We start from the raw sequence: 15,747 nt of genomic DNA, 5'->3' as shown, positions 1-15,747 counted from the left end.
GTGGTGGTACACACCTAGACTCCCTTCTATCTAACTGGTAGGCAAGGAGAAGCAAAATGATTATGGTAAAAGGCCAGCCCAGCAAAAAGCACGAGACCCATTGAAAATAAAGCTACAAGGAAGAGATACTGGGTTTAAATTCTAATACTACTAAAGTATTTGTTTCAAATCTTTGTTTTCAAAGATACAAGCCTAAGAATATCAATGTCTTGACTCTTCAATAAAAAACGCATATAGGGCTAGGTGATGGTGGTCCACACCTGTAATCCTAGCTACTTGAGACACTGAGATCTGACTGTTTTTTTGTTGTTGTTGCTGGTAATAGGGCTTGAACTCTTGGCCCGGGCAAATGTTCTACCACTTGAGCCACAGCACCACTTCCGGTGTTCTAAGTGGTTTACTGGAGATAAGTATCTCACAGACTTTCCTGCTGGGCTGGTTTTGAACCCTTATCTTCAGATCTAAGCCTCCTGAGTAGCTAGGATTACAGGCATGAGCCACTGGTGCACAGCTTTTTTGTCAGTCATGGGGCTTGAACTTTGGGCCTACGCACTGTCCCTCAGCTCTTCAGCTCAAGGCAAGCGTTCTACCATTTGAGCCACTTCCGATTTTCTGGTGGTTTATTGGAGATAAGAGTCTCACAGACTTTCCTGCTCAGGCTAGCTTTGAATTATGATCCTCAGATCTCAGCCTCCTGAGTAGCTAGGATTACAGGCATCAGCCACTGGCACCAAGCTGAGGACTGTCATTTGAAGCCAGCTTGGGCAGACAAATCTGACTCTTTTTTTTTTTTGTCAGTTGTGGGGCTTGAACTCTGGGCCTGGGCGCTGTCCCTCAGCTCTTCAGTTCAAGGCGAGCGCTCTACCACTTGAGCTACAGCACCACTTCCGGTTTTCTGGTGGTTTATTGGAGATAGGAGTCTCACGGTCTCTCCTGCCCGGGCTGGCTTTGAACTGCAATCCTCAGATCTCAGCCTCCTGAGTAGCTAGGATTACAGGCGTGAGCCACCAGCGCCTGGCTAAATCTGAGACTCTCATCTCCACAAATTAGCAAAAAGCTGGAAGTAGACCTGCTGCTCAAGTGGCAGAGTGCCAGCCTTGAGCAAAAGAGCTAAAGGAGAGCACCCAGGTCCTGAGTTCAAGCCCCAGGACCGGCACTAAACAAACAAAAAAACCATTAAGGGCTTTTGGGTCTCAATACAAAATTAGAATGAAATAAGAGGCATCCTCAAGGAATGAAAGCAGGGGTTGGTAGAAAAGAGCACTAGAGAAGCCAATTAGGAGACACTCCTGTACTACTCTCAATCATCTCTGGAAAGACAATGAGATGATTTTTGTACATTACCTCCTGCGTTTCCTCAAAAGGGGACGATCCAGAAGTTCATCTGCAGTGGGTCTCTGCTCAGGATCCTAAGAAAGCAAAACAATATTAGTTTTCACTTAAAGGGGATGAGTAATATGGGATCTAATGAGGAATTATTTGTCTTCTTAGAAGTCTATATTTAAAAGTTTCTGCATATTATTATTCTTTAATTTCAAAAATAGCAATTTCTTATGTAATAGTACACATTTAATGCACCATCATCATCAACACTGCACATGAATGAGAATGTCTACAATTACCTTGCCTTATTATTCAATAATAATAAGCTCACACATCTCAATACATACAGCACCAAAGTATCACCTGGTATACCTGTTACAAATAAAGACTTCTGGTTTTATCCAGACATTCTGTTGGCCTGTGGAAGGGCCCAGAAATTTTCATTTTTACTTGTAGTTCCTCTACTCACTAGGGATTATGGTATCAGTGGTTCTCTGACAATACTTTGAATAAAATTAGTATTACATACACAGTAAGGGAATTATAATAGAACTATATACATTGTGTATATAAGGAACTCTAAATTACCACTAGGTATAATTTTTAAAAAAAATCAACTTAAATCAACCTTTTTTTCTTCCCCCATGCTGGTGCTAGGGCTTGAATTCAGGGGCTTCATACTCTCACTTGGCTTTTTCCATTCAAGGTTAGAACTCATCACTTGAGCCACAGTTCCAGTTCCAGCTTTTTGCTAGTTAATTGGAGATAAGAGCCTCATGGATGTTCTACCTGAGCTGGCTTCAAACCAAGATCCCAAGTCTCAGTCACCTGAGTAGCTAGAATTACAGGTATGAACCACTATGAACCACCAGTTTTAGAAATGAATCTTGCTTATAAAAAAATGGAGCAGCTGGATGCTGGTGGCTCACGCCTATAATCCTAGCTACTCATGAGGCTGAGAGCTGAGAATTGCAGTTCAAAGCCAGCCCAGGCAGGAAAGTCCGTGAGACTCTTATCTCCAATAAACCACCAGAAAACCGGAAGTGGCACTGTAGCTCAAGTTGTAGAGAGCTCGTCTTGAGCTGAAGAGCTGAGGGATGGTACCCAAGCCCCCCAAGCCCCAGGACCGACCAAAAAAAAAAAAAGAGCAGAATTTAGACATCAAAACTGTCTCACAAACTGGGTGCTGGTGGCTCACACCTGTAATCCTAGCTACTCAGGAGGGTGAGATCTCAGGATTGTGGTTCAAAGCCAGCCTGGGCAGTTAAGTCCATAAGACTCCTATCTCCAATTAATCACCAGAAAACCAGAAGTGGCACTGTGGCTCAAGTGATAGAGTACTCGCCTTAAGCTGAAGAGCTGAGGGACAGTGCCCAGGCCCAGAGTTCAAGCTCCATGACTGACCAAAAAAAAAAAAATCCCCCAAACAAAAACACTTTCTCACAAATAAGTACAGAGCAGAATAAGGGAAGGTTGTGTTTGTTGAGGCACATAACTATCATGAATTGCCAATGTATATTCTGAGTATAGCCACATACACATATTCTACCTTGGGGAAGTAGATGTGGTTTTGTGTGATTTGTAATATGCCATATCCTAAACATTGAGGATAGAAAGAAAAAACATGACACTAAAATCAATATGTAAGTTATATCTACCTGGTCAAGGCATGCATGAACTATTTGAATCAATTCCAAAGAGTATTGACTGGAATCAACTTCCATGGCTCGAATTCCTTGCACAATCTTCACACACAGGTTGAGTGGATTCTATGAGAAAATGATAACTGCATTGTTTCTGGTTACACTATCCTACCAGCAGGGACTTAAGAGATGTCTGTAGCCATTATTTAAAGAACTCATAAGGTCTGGTTAAATTTTATAATTAGTAATATTTATCAGTAAAAGGCTAGGAATGTACTGCTTCTATCAGATGGAATAAAGCTAACTAGTCAACATGGAATTTAATGCTATTATTGTGTAGCCCATAGCATATTGCTCTGATTATAGTTTGACGCATGGACTGAATCTCAGGAAACAGGACAGCACGATTAGCCATGTTTCTTAGCCTTAACTCCCTTGTCAATTAATTTGCCTACTAATGTATACATCCCAATAATGACTAACAGGCAAAACAATAAATAAAGGACAAAGCATGTCATAAGGTGATAATTATACATTACCACCACCATCACCACTTTGATGAAAGATCACTATAAACTAGATAGGCATATTACATATATGAACCTCTTAAATCCAATAAAACCTCTTATATCACAATAAAGTTGCTATCATTCTCAATTTGTACAAAAGAAAAACACAACTTAGAGATATAAAGTTATTTGCCCAAAATTACATAGAAAAAAAGTGAAGTCATCATTCCAATCAAAGTCTACCTGACTCCAAAAGTTATTTTTCTTTCACTGTATTATTTAGGAGAACTATATGGGTAAGTACACCAAAATAAACTTCTGTCTGGGAGTTTGCTCGAAATGCAGAATATACTCTCTTCCCCACTCTGACTTGCTAAAAAACAACCTGCATTGTAACAAGATGTGCCTCATGTTTTTTAGTTAAAAAAAGTAGAAAGAAAGAAACGCCTAAAGGGACATGTTGTCCATAAACTTATGAGTTTTTAATGAGAGTGATTTTTTCATAAAAAATGATTAAAACACTGAGGTTTTAGATAATTCACCTTAGCTTTTTAAAAAAATTATGATATGAAGCTCAAGAAATCACTTTTTTTAAACTACAATATGGATGACACTAAAGTCAGTTTTAAAATTATAGTCAAATTTAAGTGTAGTACCCAAACTGTTAGATGATCATTCAATGAGAAATTCAAACTGGAGATAAATATAGCCTATTACATTTAATATACTACAAATTCAGTGCCTGACGATAGGTTATTTTTTTTCTTCTTTTTTTTTTTTTTGGTCGGTAGTGGGGCTTGACCTCTGGGCCTGGGCGCTGTCCCTCAGCTCTTCAGCTCAAGGCGAGCTACCACTTGAGCTATAGCGCCACTTCCGATAGGTTATTTTTGACTACAGGTAATATATGTGTAAGAATTCAGAAGCTTGTGCATGAACTAAAAGTGTGGCTCAAGTGATAGAGCCAACTGTGAGCTAGCAAGCTGAGTGAGCCCAAAGCCTTCACACCAGCAAAAAAAAAAAAAAAAAGCAAGAAGTTCAAAGATACATGATTACTTAACCAATATGTACCATTCACAATATGGGGATAATTCACCAACTTACTGTAGCATCAAAAGTTCTCTTTAGTGTAAGTAGTTCAAAAATGACACAGCCTACTGCCCAGATATCAGATTTGAAGTTGTATTTTACTCCTTGGCAGAGCTCTGGAGACATGTAATATGGTGTTCCTACAAGCTAAACAATAAAGAAAACAAAGATAACTTCTCTTCTGAGGTAACTAAATTAATAGTTCAACAACTAAATTAAAATTTCCAAGAATTAGGAATAATAACCATAAAACACTCATTAACATAGGCTTTAAGCAATAAAGTCTACTAAAGATTTCATAAAGACAGAGTCATGCTGAAAGCTCATCAAGGGGGAATAGTCAAACAATGGCAGTAGGGAAATAGCAATTGAATAAAGGGGTTAAAAGTCCTAACTGGGATGTAAATGGAACTTTCTCAATGGCTCACTTGACATTTGTGGTACTAACATACTGAACTTCTTTGGATTTTACTTTAAAAATAGACTTGGAAGCTAGATATGGTGGTACATGCTTATAATGTAATCCTAGTCAGACTTGGGAGGATGAAGCAAGAGAACCTTGAGTTCAAGGCTAGCTTGTGTTACATACCACACCTGTCTCAAAAAACACAAACGATAAACAATAAAAGGGTCTGGAAATGGGACTGGGAAGGTGGCTCAGTGGTAGAGTGCTTGCCTTCCATGCCTGAGGCCCTGGGTTGGATTCCTCAGCACCACATAAGCAAAAAGAAAAAAGCCGGAAGTGGCACTGTGGCTCAAGTGGTAGAGCGCTAGCCTTGAGCTGAAGAGCTGAGGGACAGCGCCCAGGCCCAGAGTTCAGGCCCCACGACCGGACCAAAAAAAAAAAGGGTCTGGAAATAAAAATCTATATAAATACTCCAAAAGTTAAGAGACAATGTATGCCCCAGCAATTCTAACAAAACTGACAGACATCTTTAATCAGCAAACAAATTTCCAAATAGCTTACATAGCATTTGTATTTTTTCATGTAATTCTTCCATTGCATCTAACTAGCTGAAAAGAAGTCAACTCTTGGGTTTTATCAGATTGTTCTTAGTAAGAAAAAAAATTCCACGTAAGGACACAATTGCTTCCCTAGAAGCTTAATTTGGCCAACAACATATAACTGAGGTCCTGAAACAGAGACTCTAAACACTGAATTTCCAAATTGCTTGCAGACTATCTTGACATTATCAAAGATGAAGTTAACTTTATTAACTTACATATTCAAGTTCTTTTAAGGACAGAGTACTGTAAAACCAGAAGAGTAACAATCGGGTTTTATAATTGTCAAAAGATAATATCACTATCTTAAGATCATTTTAAGTCTGCTTTTTAACCAATGATCTTTCTCCAAATCAGGTAAGAAGAGAGCTAGCTCTCCAATATAACCTGTGTATGACAGAACAGATTGTTTTCTGGCATTAGCCTCAACTTGCAATGTAGTGCTTCTTTCCGAGCCAGAAGCAACACTCAAAAGAAACACAAAGAAACATCTCACCATAGCTTCAAACATTAAATAGGAAATAAAATGAAATATACTGAAGATAAGCTAGAAAAAAAAAGTACAGCATTTTGTTTCTTCTAGAAAATTGTCTAATGAGTGTTAGAAAAAGCTATGAGGTGAAAGCTGTGATATGGAAAATGAGTCTACAAAGAACATCTCATAAAAAATGACTACAAGTAGCCCCAGGACAAGACATCTGAAAGCTTGCATTAGTAGTGTGGATAACGTGCAAGAATACTGGAAAACTGAGCAAGATTTATAGTGCATAGTTATATCTTAGTGTTAAGTGAGAAAAAGGAATCTATACTTACCGTCTCAGCCATGGAATACTCAGAATTAAGTTTCTTTGCTAGGCCATAATCTCCAAGTTTTATCAGGTTTGCCTTAGTCAGAAAAATATTTAAGGTCTTTATATCTCTGAAAAAAAAGATACTGCATATTAAGTCCCTATAACAATTCTCATCCCCTACCCAGTCAGAATTAGTACAGAATAAAAATGAGTATTTCTTCTGCTGTTTTTGTTACAGGGTCCTAAATGTCCCACTTTCACACACCTTTTTTTTTTTTTTTTTGTCGATCATGGGGCTTGAACTCTGGGCTTGGGTGCTGTTCCTCAGCAATTCAGCTCAAGGCAGGCACTCTACCACTTGAGCCACAGCGCCACTTCTGGTTTTCTGGTAGTTTATTGGAGATAAGTGTCTCATGGACTTTCCTGCCTGGGCTGGCTTTGAACCGTGATCCTTAGCTCTCAGCCTCCTGAGTAGCTAGGATTATAGGTATGAGACACCAGCTCCTGGCTTCACACACATTTTAACAACATTTTAAAGAGAGAATTTTGGGAGTAAAGGCAGAGAATATTATTCTCTAGGGCTTGATAGTAAAAGATTATCACCCATACCACGTAAGCTGCTAGTAAACAATTAAACAGATGAGACAGTGCCCCAGCCAATCATAATCTGTAAGATACTTTGCCTATGCAACTATACTTATTCCCTGAAAAAAAAAAATTATTTATTTTTTTGTCTGTTGGTTGGGTGGCTTGAAGAGCCTGAGCCTCTTTGTGCTTAAGGATACCATTCTACCACTAGAGCCACAGCACCACTTCTGGCTTTTTCTGAGTAGTTTATTGGAGATAAAAGTGTCTCACAGACTTTTCTGCCTTTGAACTGCAATGCTCAGATCTCAGCCTCCTAAATAACTAAGATGATAGATGTGAGCTATGGTGCCTGGTGATTCCGTGAATGTGCCTTATGATTCCCTGAAATTTGATGTCAAGGCGATTTAATACCTGCCTTTCAAATAATCTGCTAAAGCAGGAAAAGAGGTTTCCTATGTCAACAATAACATAACTAGATTGTTTTAGATTACCTAAAGAAAGTCAGTGGTTAATCTTTTAAAGGTGAATTGCTATATATAAAATAAGATAAAGTAAAATAAAATAATCTGTATCTAGATCACACTCTAGATGTGACTAAGCCAGAATTTTTTTTATTTTTAATAAGAAAGTAACAGTGTGCAATAGTAGACATTCAATAGCTTTCAATAAATGTGTTAACTAAATGGACAAACCAATAAAAAGAAACTCTGGTATAATTAATTGCTGGCAATGGTCAATGACTCACTTAAGGGTTTAATGATGTAGAAATGTTCTTATGACTCACTTAAGAAGGGTTTAATGATGCAGAAATGTTCTTATAATGATTCTTATCTACAGTTAGAAGCGAGTGAAAACTTCGTTTCCCCTCTGAATTTTCATCAAATAAAGATTTAGTAGCCTGCACCGGTGACTCACGCCTGTAATCCTAGCTACTCAGGAGGCTAAGATGTGAGGATTGAGGTTCAAAGCCAGCCCAGGCAGGAAAGTCTGTGAGACTCTTATCCCCAATTAAGCACCAGAAAACCAAAAGTGGCACTGTGGCTCAAGTAGAGCACTCACCTTGAGCTGAAGAGCTCAGGGATTGCACCTAGGACCAGAGCTCAAGCCCTAGGACTGACCAAAGGAAAAAAGAATTAGTAAAACTATACAGTTTATTGTACAACATAAGCAGACTTTTATTTCAATTTATATAACTTGCCAGGCACTGGTGGCTCATGCCTGTAATCCTTGCTACTCAAGAAGGTGAGATATCAGGATCTCAGTTCAAAGACAGCCCAGGCAGAAAAGTTCCTGAGACTCTTATCTCCAATTAACAAGCAGAAAACTGGAAATGGCACTGTGGCTCAAAGTGGTAGAGCACTAGCCTTGAGCAAAAGAGCCGAGGGACAATACTCAGGCCCAGAGTTCAAGTACCACAACCAAACCCTGCCCCCCCTAAAAAAAATATGTGTGTGTGTGTGTGTATAAAACTTAATTTTAACATTGAAAAAAAAAGGTGAATTATTTCCTTATGTCAAACATTTTCTTCTTTTTTCTTTTTGTTTGCCAGTCTTGGGGCTTGAGCCACAGCTCCTCTTCTGGCTTTTTGGGTAGTTTATTGGAGGTAAGAGTCTCAATGGAATTTTCTGCCTGGGCTGGCTTTGAACTGCAATCCTCAGATCTCAGCCTCCTAAGTAGCAAGGATTACAGGTGTGAGCCACCAATACTGGGCTATAAATCTTTTTAAAGAGTATATGAAAACATGAATTCTCTCAGCATTCCCTTTCCTTCTACAGTTAAACTTTTCCCCCCCCTATCTTTTTCTTTATTGGTACTGGGGATTAAACCCAGGACACTGTACTTGCTGGCAAGTACTTTATCACTGAGCTACTTTCCAGTCCCTTGTCTTTTAAGTGGGAAAATAAAATTGAATTTATATTAGTAAATGAAAGTGTAAAGCTATACAGCTAGGTTCAGCATAGAATTAAAAATAACTGCCAATTATTATTGCTCATACTTGCTACACATTCTAACCAATATGACTTTTTATAGCACTTTCTAGGCTTTATTGATAAATTGAATAAGTAAACTCTAGGATACATTTAAAAGAAATAATCAGTGGCACTTAGTTACTGAGGAGACTTTGTAGATCACAAAGATGACTGAACTTCAGAAAGTGAAGCTAACATCCTTCAATACTCACTCTTTCCCATCCTTTATAAAAGTGGGGGGGGGGAAACCCTTGACTCCTTAAATCAAGAACATAAAAATGGATGGTGCTGGTGGTGCATGCTTGTAATCCTAGCTACTCAGGAGGCTGAGATCTAAGGATCATCGTTCAAAGCTCACCCAGCAGGAAAAGTCTGTGAGACTCTTACTTCCAAGTAACTACCAGAAAACCGGAAGTGGCATTGTGGCTCAGAGTGATAGACTGCTACCAAAAGAGCTCAGGGACAGTGTCCCAGGCCCTGAGTTCAAGCTCCACAACTGACAAGAAAAAAAAATGCTAATAGGAGAAACTCTAAGTAAGGATTAGATTAGTAGGAAAGAATCCACCCCATAATTTTTTTAATTTATTACCTATGAAGGATTCCTGCTTTGTGAATACAGCTCACTGCTGAAACAATCTGAAAAAGGTACCACACCACCATCTGCAAACATAAAATATATTTGGATTGGAAACAAAGACTCCATTAAAATAAACATACCAAGCAAAGGAAGCTGCAACTAGAGGTTATAAATCAACATGACTTGACATTGCTTGCTTGTAGGTTGAGGAGGCAAAGAAAACTGGTAGGGGAAAGAAGAAAAAACAGGTCATAATATAATTCGGATATAGTTACAAAATATAGTATGGTAATAAGCAGACTCGAGGAAAGAAACCCAGGAAAAATGCAAAGGCATAGAAAACTGGGCATACCAGTATGCAGTAATAAAACCAGGAAAGAAAGCCCAGTGAATCATGATGTGGAGGTAAAACATTTAGAAAGGAGCTATAGACAGCTTCCTTGTTAGGTTTTCTTTCTCATGAATATCAGAGCCTGGAAGGAGTCTGAACAAAAGGAAAAAGATACTCTTCATTGTTGGAAGAGTAATTACAGAACCAGAATTCAGAAATTAAACATTATAACTTTAGCTTCCCTTCATAGACACATAAATTACCTCTTCATCAAATAATTTGTCCTTCTGACGGAGGATTTTGTCATACAGGTTTCCTCCTACAATTAAACAAACAAAAAAAACCAAGTTTGAATGCCTCATAAATCAAAGCTTGGATCCTTTATCTTACAAGGTTTTAACAACTGACATGAAGGATTCTGCTTCCTTTCCAAAGGAAATGACTTCTTCCCTCTTGGTTTTTTACCTGAGTATGAAACTATTCTTATTTCTGTGTCAGAAATGTGGTTCAGAAACACCTTTCCCTAACAGAAAAGGATCAGTTAAAAAAATGAGAAGTATGACATTTTAACTAACAATTAACTTAGTAGTACTAGAGACAGAACCCAGAGCTGCATACTTGCTAGGCAATCACCTGAGCTGCGTACCCAACCCTTTGGTTTTTATTTCTCTTGGGCTGGCCTCAACTTTTGATCTTCCTGTCTCTGCCTCCTGAGTAGCTGAGATTACAGGGGTACCATCACCTATGCCTATGTATGACATTTAAGAAAAGATAAGAAAGTAGGTGCCAGTGACTAATGCCTGTAATCCTAGCTACTCAGGAGGCTGAGATCTGAGGATTGAGGTTCAAAGCCAGCCTGGGCAGGAAAGTCCATGAGACTCTAATCTCCAATTAACTACCAGAAACTGGAAGTGGTGCTGTGGCTCAAGTGGTAGAGTGCTCGCCTTGAACTGAAGAGCTGAGGGACAGTGCCCAGGCCCAAAGTTCAAGCCCCACGATCAACAAAGAGAGAGAGAAAGAAATTATCTGACTGTGAAACTATTTCACTAATTGAAATACTACACAACTGGTCTTTACTCTTATCTTTTATTTTTACTTATTTAGTCGGTTGTGGGGCTTGAACTCTGTGTCTGGGCACTGTCCCTCAACTCTTCAGCTCAAGGCGAGCACTCTATCACTCTGAGCCACGACACAGTGCCACTTCTGGTTTTCTGATAGTTAATTCGAGATAAGAGTCTCATGGACTTTCCTGTCCAGGCTGGCTTTGAACCTCAATCCTCAGATCTCAGCCTCCTGAGTAGCTAGGATTATAGGCATGAGTGCAATTAATTTCTTTGGTTGAACTTCATTTCAAGAAATCTGCAATAGTTCTATAGTAATTCTCCAAGTTGTTGGGGTTACATCTGTGATGAATGTTTCATATATACTGGGTATTTATTTCCAGTTCTAACTGAGAAGGTTTCTTCAAGTTTTAGGGGATACTCCTGGATTTTCTAATCATTACTCCATTTACTATTTTCCCCCCTGTGGGTTAAATGAGAATTTACTTCTCTTTCCTTTATCAAGTAATAGAGACTACAAATTATCATGATTCATTTTATTTCCTACCCAAGGCTACAATTTATATTTTACTCTGGGCTAAAGCTCTACAACTTCTCTTATACTCTAATTTAGTAACTCAGAGTTTTAACAACTATCATTTGTCCTAGAACTTCCTAACTACAAAGAAAGTTAACTACTTAAAGCTATTGTTATTTCAAAAAGTTGTGTCAGGCTGGGAATGTGGCTTAGTGGTAAGAGTGCTTGCTTAGCATGCATGAAGACCTGGGTTTGATTCTTCAGTACCAAGTTGTGGCTCAAGTGGTAGAGTGAGCCAAAGAAGCTCAGAGACAGTGCTCAGGCCCTGAGTTCAAGCTGCAGGACTGCCAAAAACAAACAAAAAAAGTTGTATCAGGTAATACCTGTAATCCTAGCTACTCAGGAAGCTGAGATCTGTAGATCATGCTTCAAAGCCAGTAGCACCAAGAAAGCTCGAGACTCTTATTTCCAATTAATTACCAAAAATAGCTGGAATTGGAGCTATGGCTTAAGTAGTACAGCATTAGCCTTAACCTAAATAAATAAATAAATAAATAAATCTCAGGGACAGAACCCAGGCCCTGAGTTCAAGCCTCAGGACTGGCACAAAAAAAAAAAAAGTAACACAATCTTATGTAATAAGTTAGAACCAGAAACAATCCTGAACCACAAAAGTCTAGACAGTAAAGCTGTAAGTGATGCACATACTGCTCAGAAAAGGGTAACAGTACAATAGGTATGAATCACTTGCTACATACTAAAGTTTTACACATTTACACTAAGCCTAGAAAGTAGTATTGTAATCAATAAATTCATTTTAAGATAAATAAACTAAGCAGGCTGGGAATGTGGCTTAGTGGTAAAGTGCTTCCTAGCATGCATGAAGCCTGAAGCCCTGGATTCAATTCCTCAGTACCACATAAACAGAAAAGGCTGGAAGTGGTGCTGTGGCTCAAGTGGTAGTGTGCTAGCCTTGAGCAAAAGAAGCTCAGGGATAGTGCCCAGACCCTGAGTTCAAGCCCCAGGACTAGAGGGGAAAAAAGTACAGAGAAACAGAGACTAGAAAAATAAGGTTGTGCTTTACAATCATATTTATTCAGTTATGACCTAGGACCATTTCTCAATAGGGCAGCTTTAGCTAAAGTTAAAATAAGTAAATATCACTTCATTAAATATCATACTGTGTAGTATTGAAACCATACCATACCTATAATTTGCAACTGATGTCATTTCAAGATGAAAAGCCATTAAAAATAAATATAAGTTCAAATGAAAAACTAATTTGAATATTGAACTAGGATTATAAGAATCCATCCCCTTATTTGTACAGCACCTCTTCATAACTTTCCAAGGCCTCAACCATCTGTCTTTAACTTGAGAAATCCATTTAAAGTTTTGTCATGGCATTTGCTTTATTGTACTCTTCCCCTCAAGTTAAGCATGGGCAGGAAAAATAACTTGTGGAGGAAGTCCCATTAAATTCTACCTTACCATTACAATATTCAAGCTCAATCAGCAGGGTGGTATTGTCCATGAAGTGATTGTAGTAGGCAATAATGTTGTCATGCTGCAGCAGTGCCAGAATAACAATCTCATTCAAGGCATCACGACGTTCCTTCTCAGAGAGTCGGGTCAAATCAACTTCCTTCCACACAACCAGTGAGTCATCCTGCAACACAGTAATGGTGTAATCCTCTTGCTTGGCAGGAAGAGAATCCATACCTGGACCTGTAAGCTTAGAAAGAAAACTTCCTAGATAGGCAAAGATTGATTTTTTACCTTTTCCTTTATACAGTCTTTAGGAGTTTTACATATAATTGAGCACTATTAACTTACTGTAGGAGAAAACAAAGCATTAAGATTACAGTTAAAATTCGATGCCAGTGGCTCACACCTGTAATTGTAGCTACTCAGGAGGCTTAGATCTTAGGATTGGGGGTTCTAAGTCAGCCTGGGCAGGAAAATTCATGATATTAAGTGGTGCTGTGGCTCAAAGTGGTAAGAGTGCTAGCCTTGAGCAAAAAGGGCTCAGGGACAGTATCCAAATCCTGAGGTCAAGCGCCATTTAGATTTAATTAAGATTAGTTAACCTGCATCATTACCAGGAAAAAAATTTAGGGGGGGAGATTTCAAAAATCCTACTAAAGAGTAGGCTATAAAACAGGTAGCCATGTTGGAAATTGCAGTAGGTAGGGCTAGAATATTGGGGAAGGAGAGCTCAGTACAGAATACTGTAAAATGGAAGTGCTAAATCTGTTTGATTTTTAGCCCTCACTAGTTATTTTCATATACCATTTCTGGTAAGAGTAAGTCATATCCCAGTTTGCATCCTTATAGTCTTTCACAAAACACATTTTCCCCTATGAAAACTTACCTGTAGCTCAGGTCTATTCCCTTTTCTGATCCTCTAATTCTTCCCTGGTACTGCTTCCCAGCTCATCAGCATTCCCACCTATATAATACTCTTTTTGAATGCCTCCGTCAGGCCATTAAATAATTTGAGTTTTGTTTGTTTGTTTTTTTTTTAGCTAAAGGGCTTGGTATTTGAACTCAAGCTCTGGGTGCTGTCCCTGAGCACTTTTGCTCAAGGCTAGTGCTCTACCACTTTGTGCCACAGGCCCATTTCTGGTTTTTGAGTGGGTAACTGGAGATAAGTCTCATGGGGACTTTTCTGCCCAGGCTGGCTTTGAACCTCCGTCCTCAGATCTCAGCCTCCTGAGTAGCTAGGATTACAGGCATGAGGCACTGTGCCTGGCTGGAAACTTTGAACCTTTTTTTTAATCATACATTTATTTAATGAAACAATTTCCTTAATTTTCAGCAAATACTGAAATGCTATCTGTCAGTTCTTGCTCATTTGTTCACATTAATGTCTGTAGTGCTATTTGTTATATGTCTAACATCTCACTGAGATTGAACCTTGAGGAAAAGGGTTGCTTATAATTACACCCTGGTAAGACTTACGGTATGGTTTAAGTAGTAGAACACATGCCAAGCAAGTTAAAACATCAAGACAGCCCCCTCCAAAAAGTTTTTGTTAATTCATAGATCTAATACATATACTTGGCAATATAATGCTACAATTTTGAGAAAGTATAATCAAATTTAACTCAAAACTAATAACCAAGTTCAACATGATTATAATGGAATAGGATGTGAAAAAAAGATGTGAAACTACCTCTAGTCTAAGATTTACTTCTAAACTTTAAGCAGGTAAGTTGCTTAAATACTCTGAGCTTCTCTGTAAAATATGAACATCAATGCTCATCTTATACTGAGTACAAATTCTAAAGAGCTGACTGAAAATCAAATACTGTATCTATCAATGCGTAACAGAATAAAAAAGAACATTTAAAGACACTCCCTTACAACTCGGGCACATCCATCTTTCAGTCTTATATGCTGCCTGGGGGGTGTATGTCAATAGTTGAGCATTTCCCTAGCATTCACAAGGCCTTAAGTTCTTCCCCAGCACAGAAAATCAAACCAAAGAACACATGTTAGCTTGGAACAGACACTTGTACTACAGCTGGATCAGGGATGTATGAATCACCTTCAGCCACCTCATCAAGTTTTCAATAAATGTCCACCCTAAAGCTATGGTTTTCAGACTTTAGTGATCAAATCCAACTTATGGCACTGCAGGGTTTTAAATCAGCACACGTTCTTAATTTGGGAATCAGTGGTCCATGGAAGCCTCTAAAGCACGTGCATAAATACGTATGTGGATGAAGGTGAGGGAGGAAGATCATTTTGCTTAGGCTGGGTTCTCATAGAAGTCATTGCTCCTATAACAGTTAAGAACTAATAGCTCAATAAACACAGCATTTCCCAGGCTTAAAAATTACAGGGTAAATGCTGATGAAGAAATTAACACAGGGCAATCTTCCCAGTAATTTTCAAGGAACGAGAGATCGATCACTTCAGAACTTAAAAATAGTAACAAAACTAGCAGAGGTGCTGCGGATGTGGCTATTTTTTGATGCTATGCTCCTCTTCCCCAAACCTACCTACCCATCGAGAACCAGAGAGGAAGGAAAGTTTAGCAATATCTTTCGTTCTTATTACACTTTTACAGTTTGCAAAGCGCCTTCGTTTGCTTCTCAAAAGAGTATTTTTTTTCAAATGACCATTTAAAAAAGTTATCACTAAGTTCATTTTACAAATGGGGAAGACTTTAAGTCTGAGACGCTTCAGTGATTTGCTCAGCGACCCCCTTTAGACAAAAATGAACAGTAGCGAGTGAAATCGGTGATCTAGCCAGTGCAAAACGAGTGTGGAAGATCCTGAGACATAAGCTCCGCGGGCATCTAAACGCTAAGAGAGGAGGCTCAAGACGCGGGCTG

At 38.7% G+C, this 15,747-nt stretch overlaps 1 protein-coding gene across 1 annotated transcript in view; it reads right to left on the bottom strand.

Moving 5' to 3' along the window:
* Nek9 (NIMA-related kinase 9) overlaps window positions 1-15,747 on the bottom strand; it is a 44,279-nt gene that overhangs the window by 28,088 nt on the left and 444 nt on the right. The window contains exons 2-8 of the mRNA XM_013016403.1: window positions 12,893-13,134; window positions 10,087-10,142; window positions 9,505-9,575; window positions 6,380-6,485; window positions 4,577-4,708; window positions 2,982-3,092; window positions 1,345-1,409 (exon numbers count right to left, since the gene is read on the bottom strand). Coding sequence (XP_012871857.1) covers window positions 1,345-1,409; window positions 2,982-3,092; window positions 4,577-4,708; window positions 6,380-6,485; window positions 9,505-9,575; window positions 10,087-10,142; window positions 12,893-13,134 — 783 coding nt within the window. The remainder of the gene's footprint in view (window positions 1-1,344; window positions 1,410-2,981; window positions 3,093-4,576; window positions 4,709-6,379; window positions 6,486-9,504; window positions 9,576-10,086; window positions 10,143-12,892; window positions 13,135-15,747) is intronic.

The sequence above is a fragment of the Dipodomys ordii genome, unplaced genomic scaffold (genome assembly GCF_000151885.1).
Source record: "Dipodomys ordii isolate 6190 unplaced genomic scaffold, Dord_2.0 Scaffold2, whole genome shotgun sequence".
Classification (NCBI taxonomy): Eukaryota; Metazoa; Chordata; class Mammalia; order Rodentia; family Heteromyidae; genus Dipodomys; species Dipodomys ordii.
The sequence above is the reverse complement of the archived record's forward strand: the minus strand, read 5'-3'. Positions and strand labels throughout refer to the sequence as shown.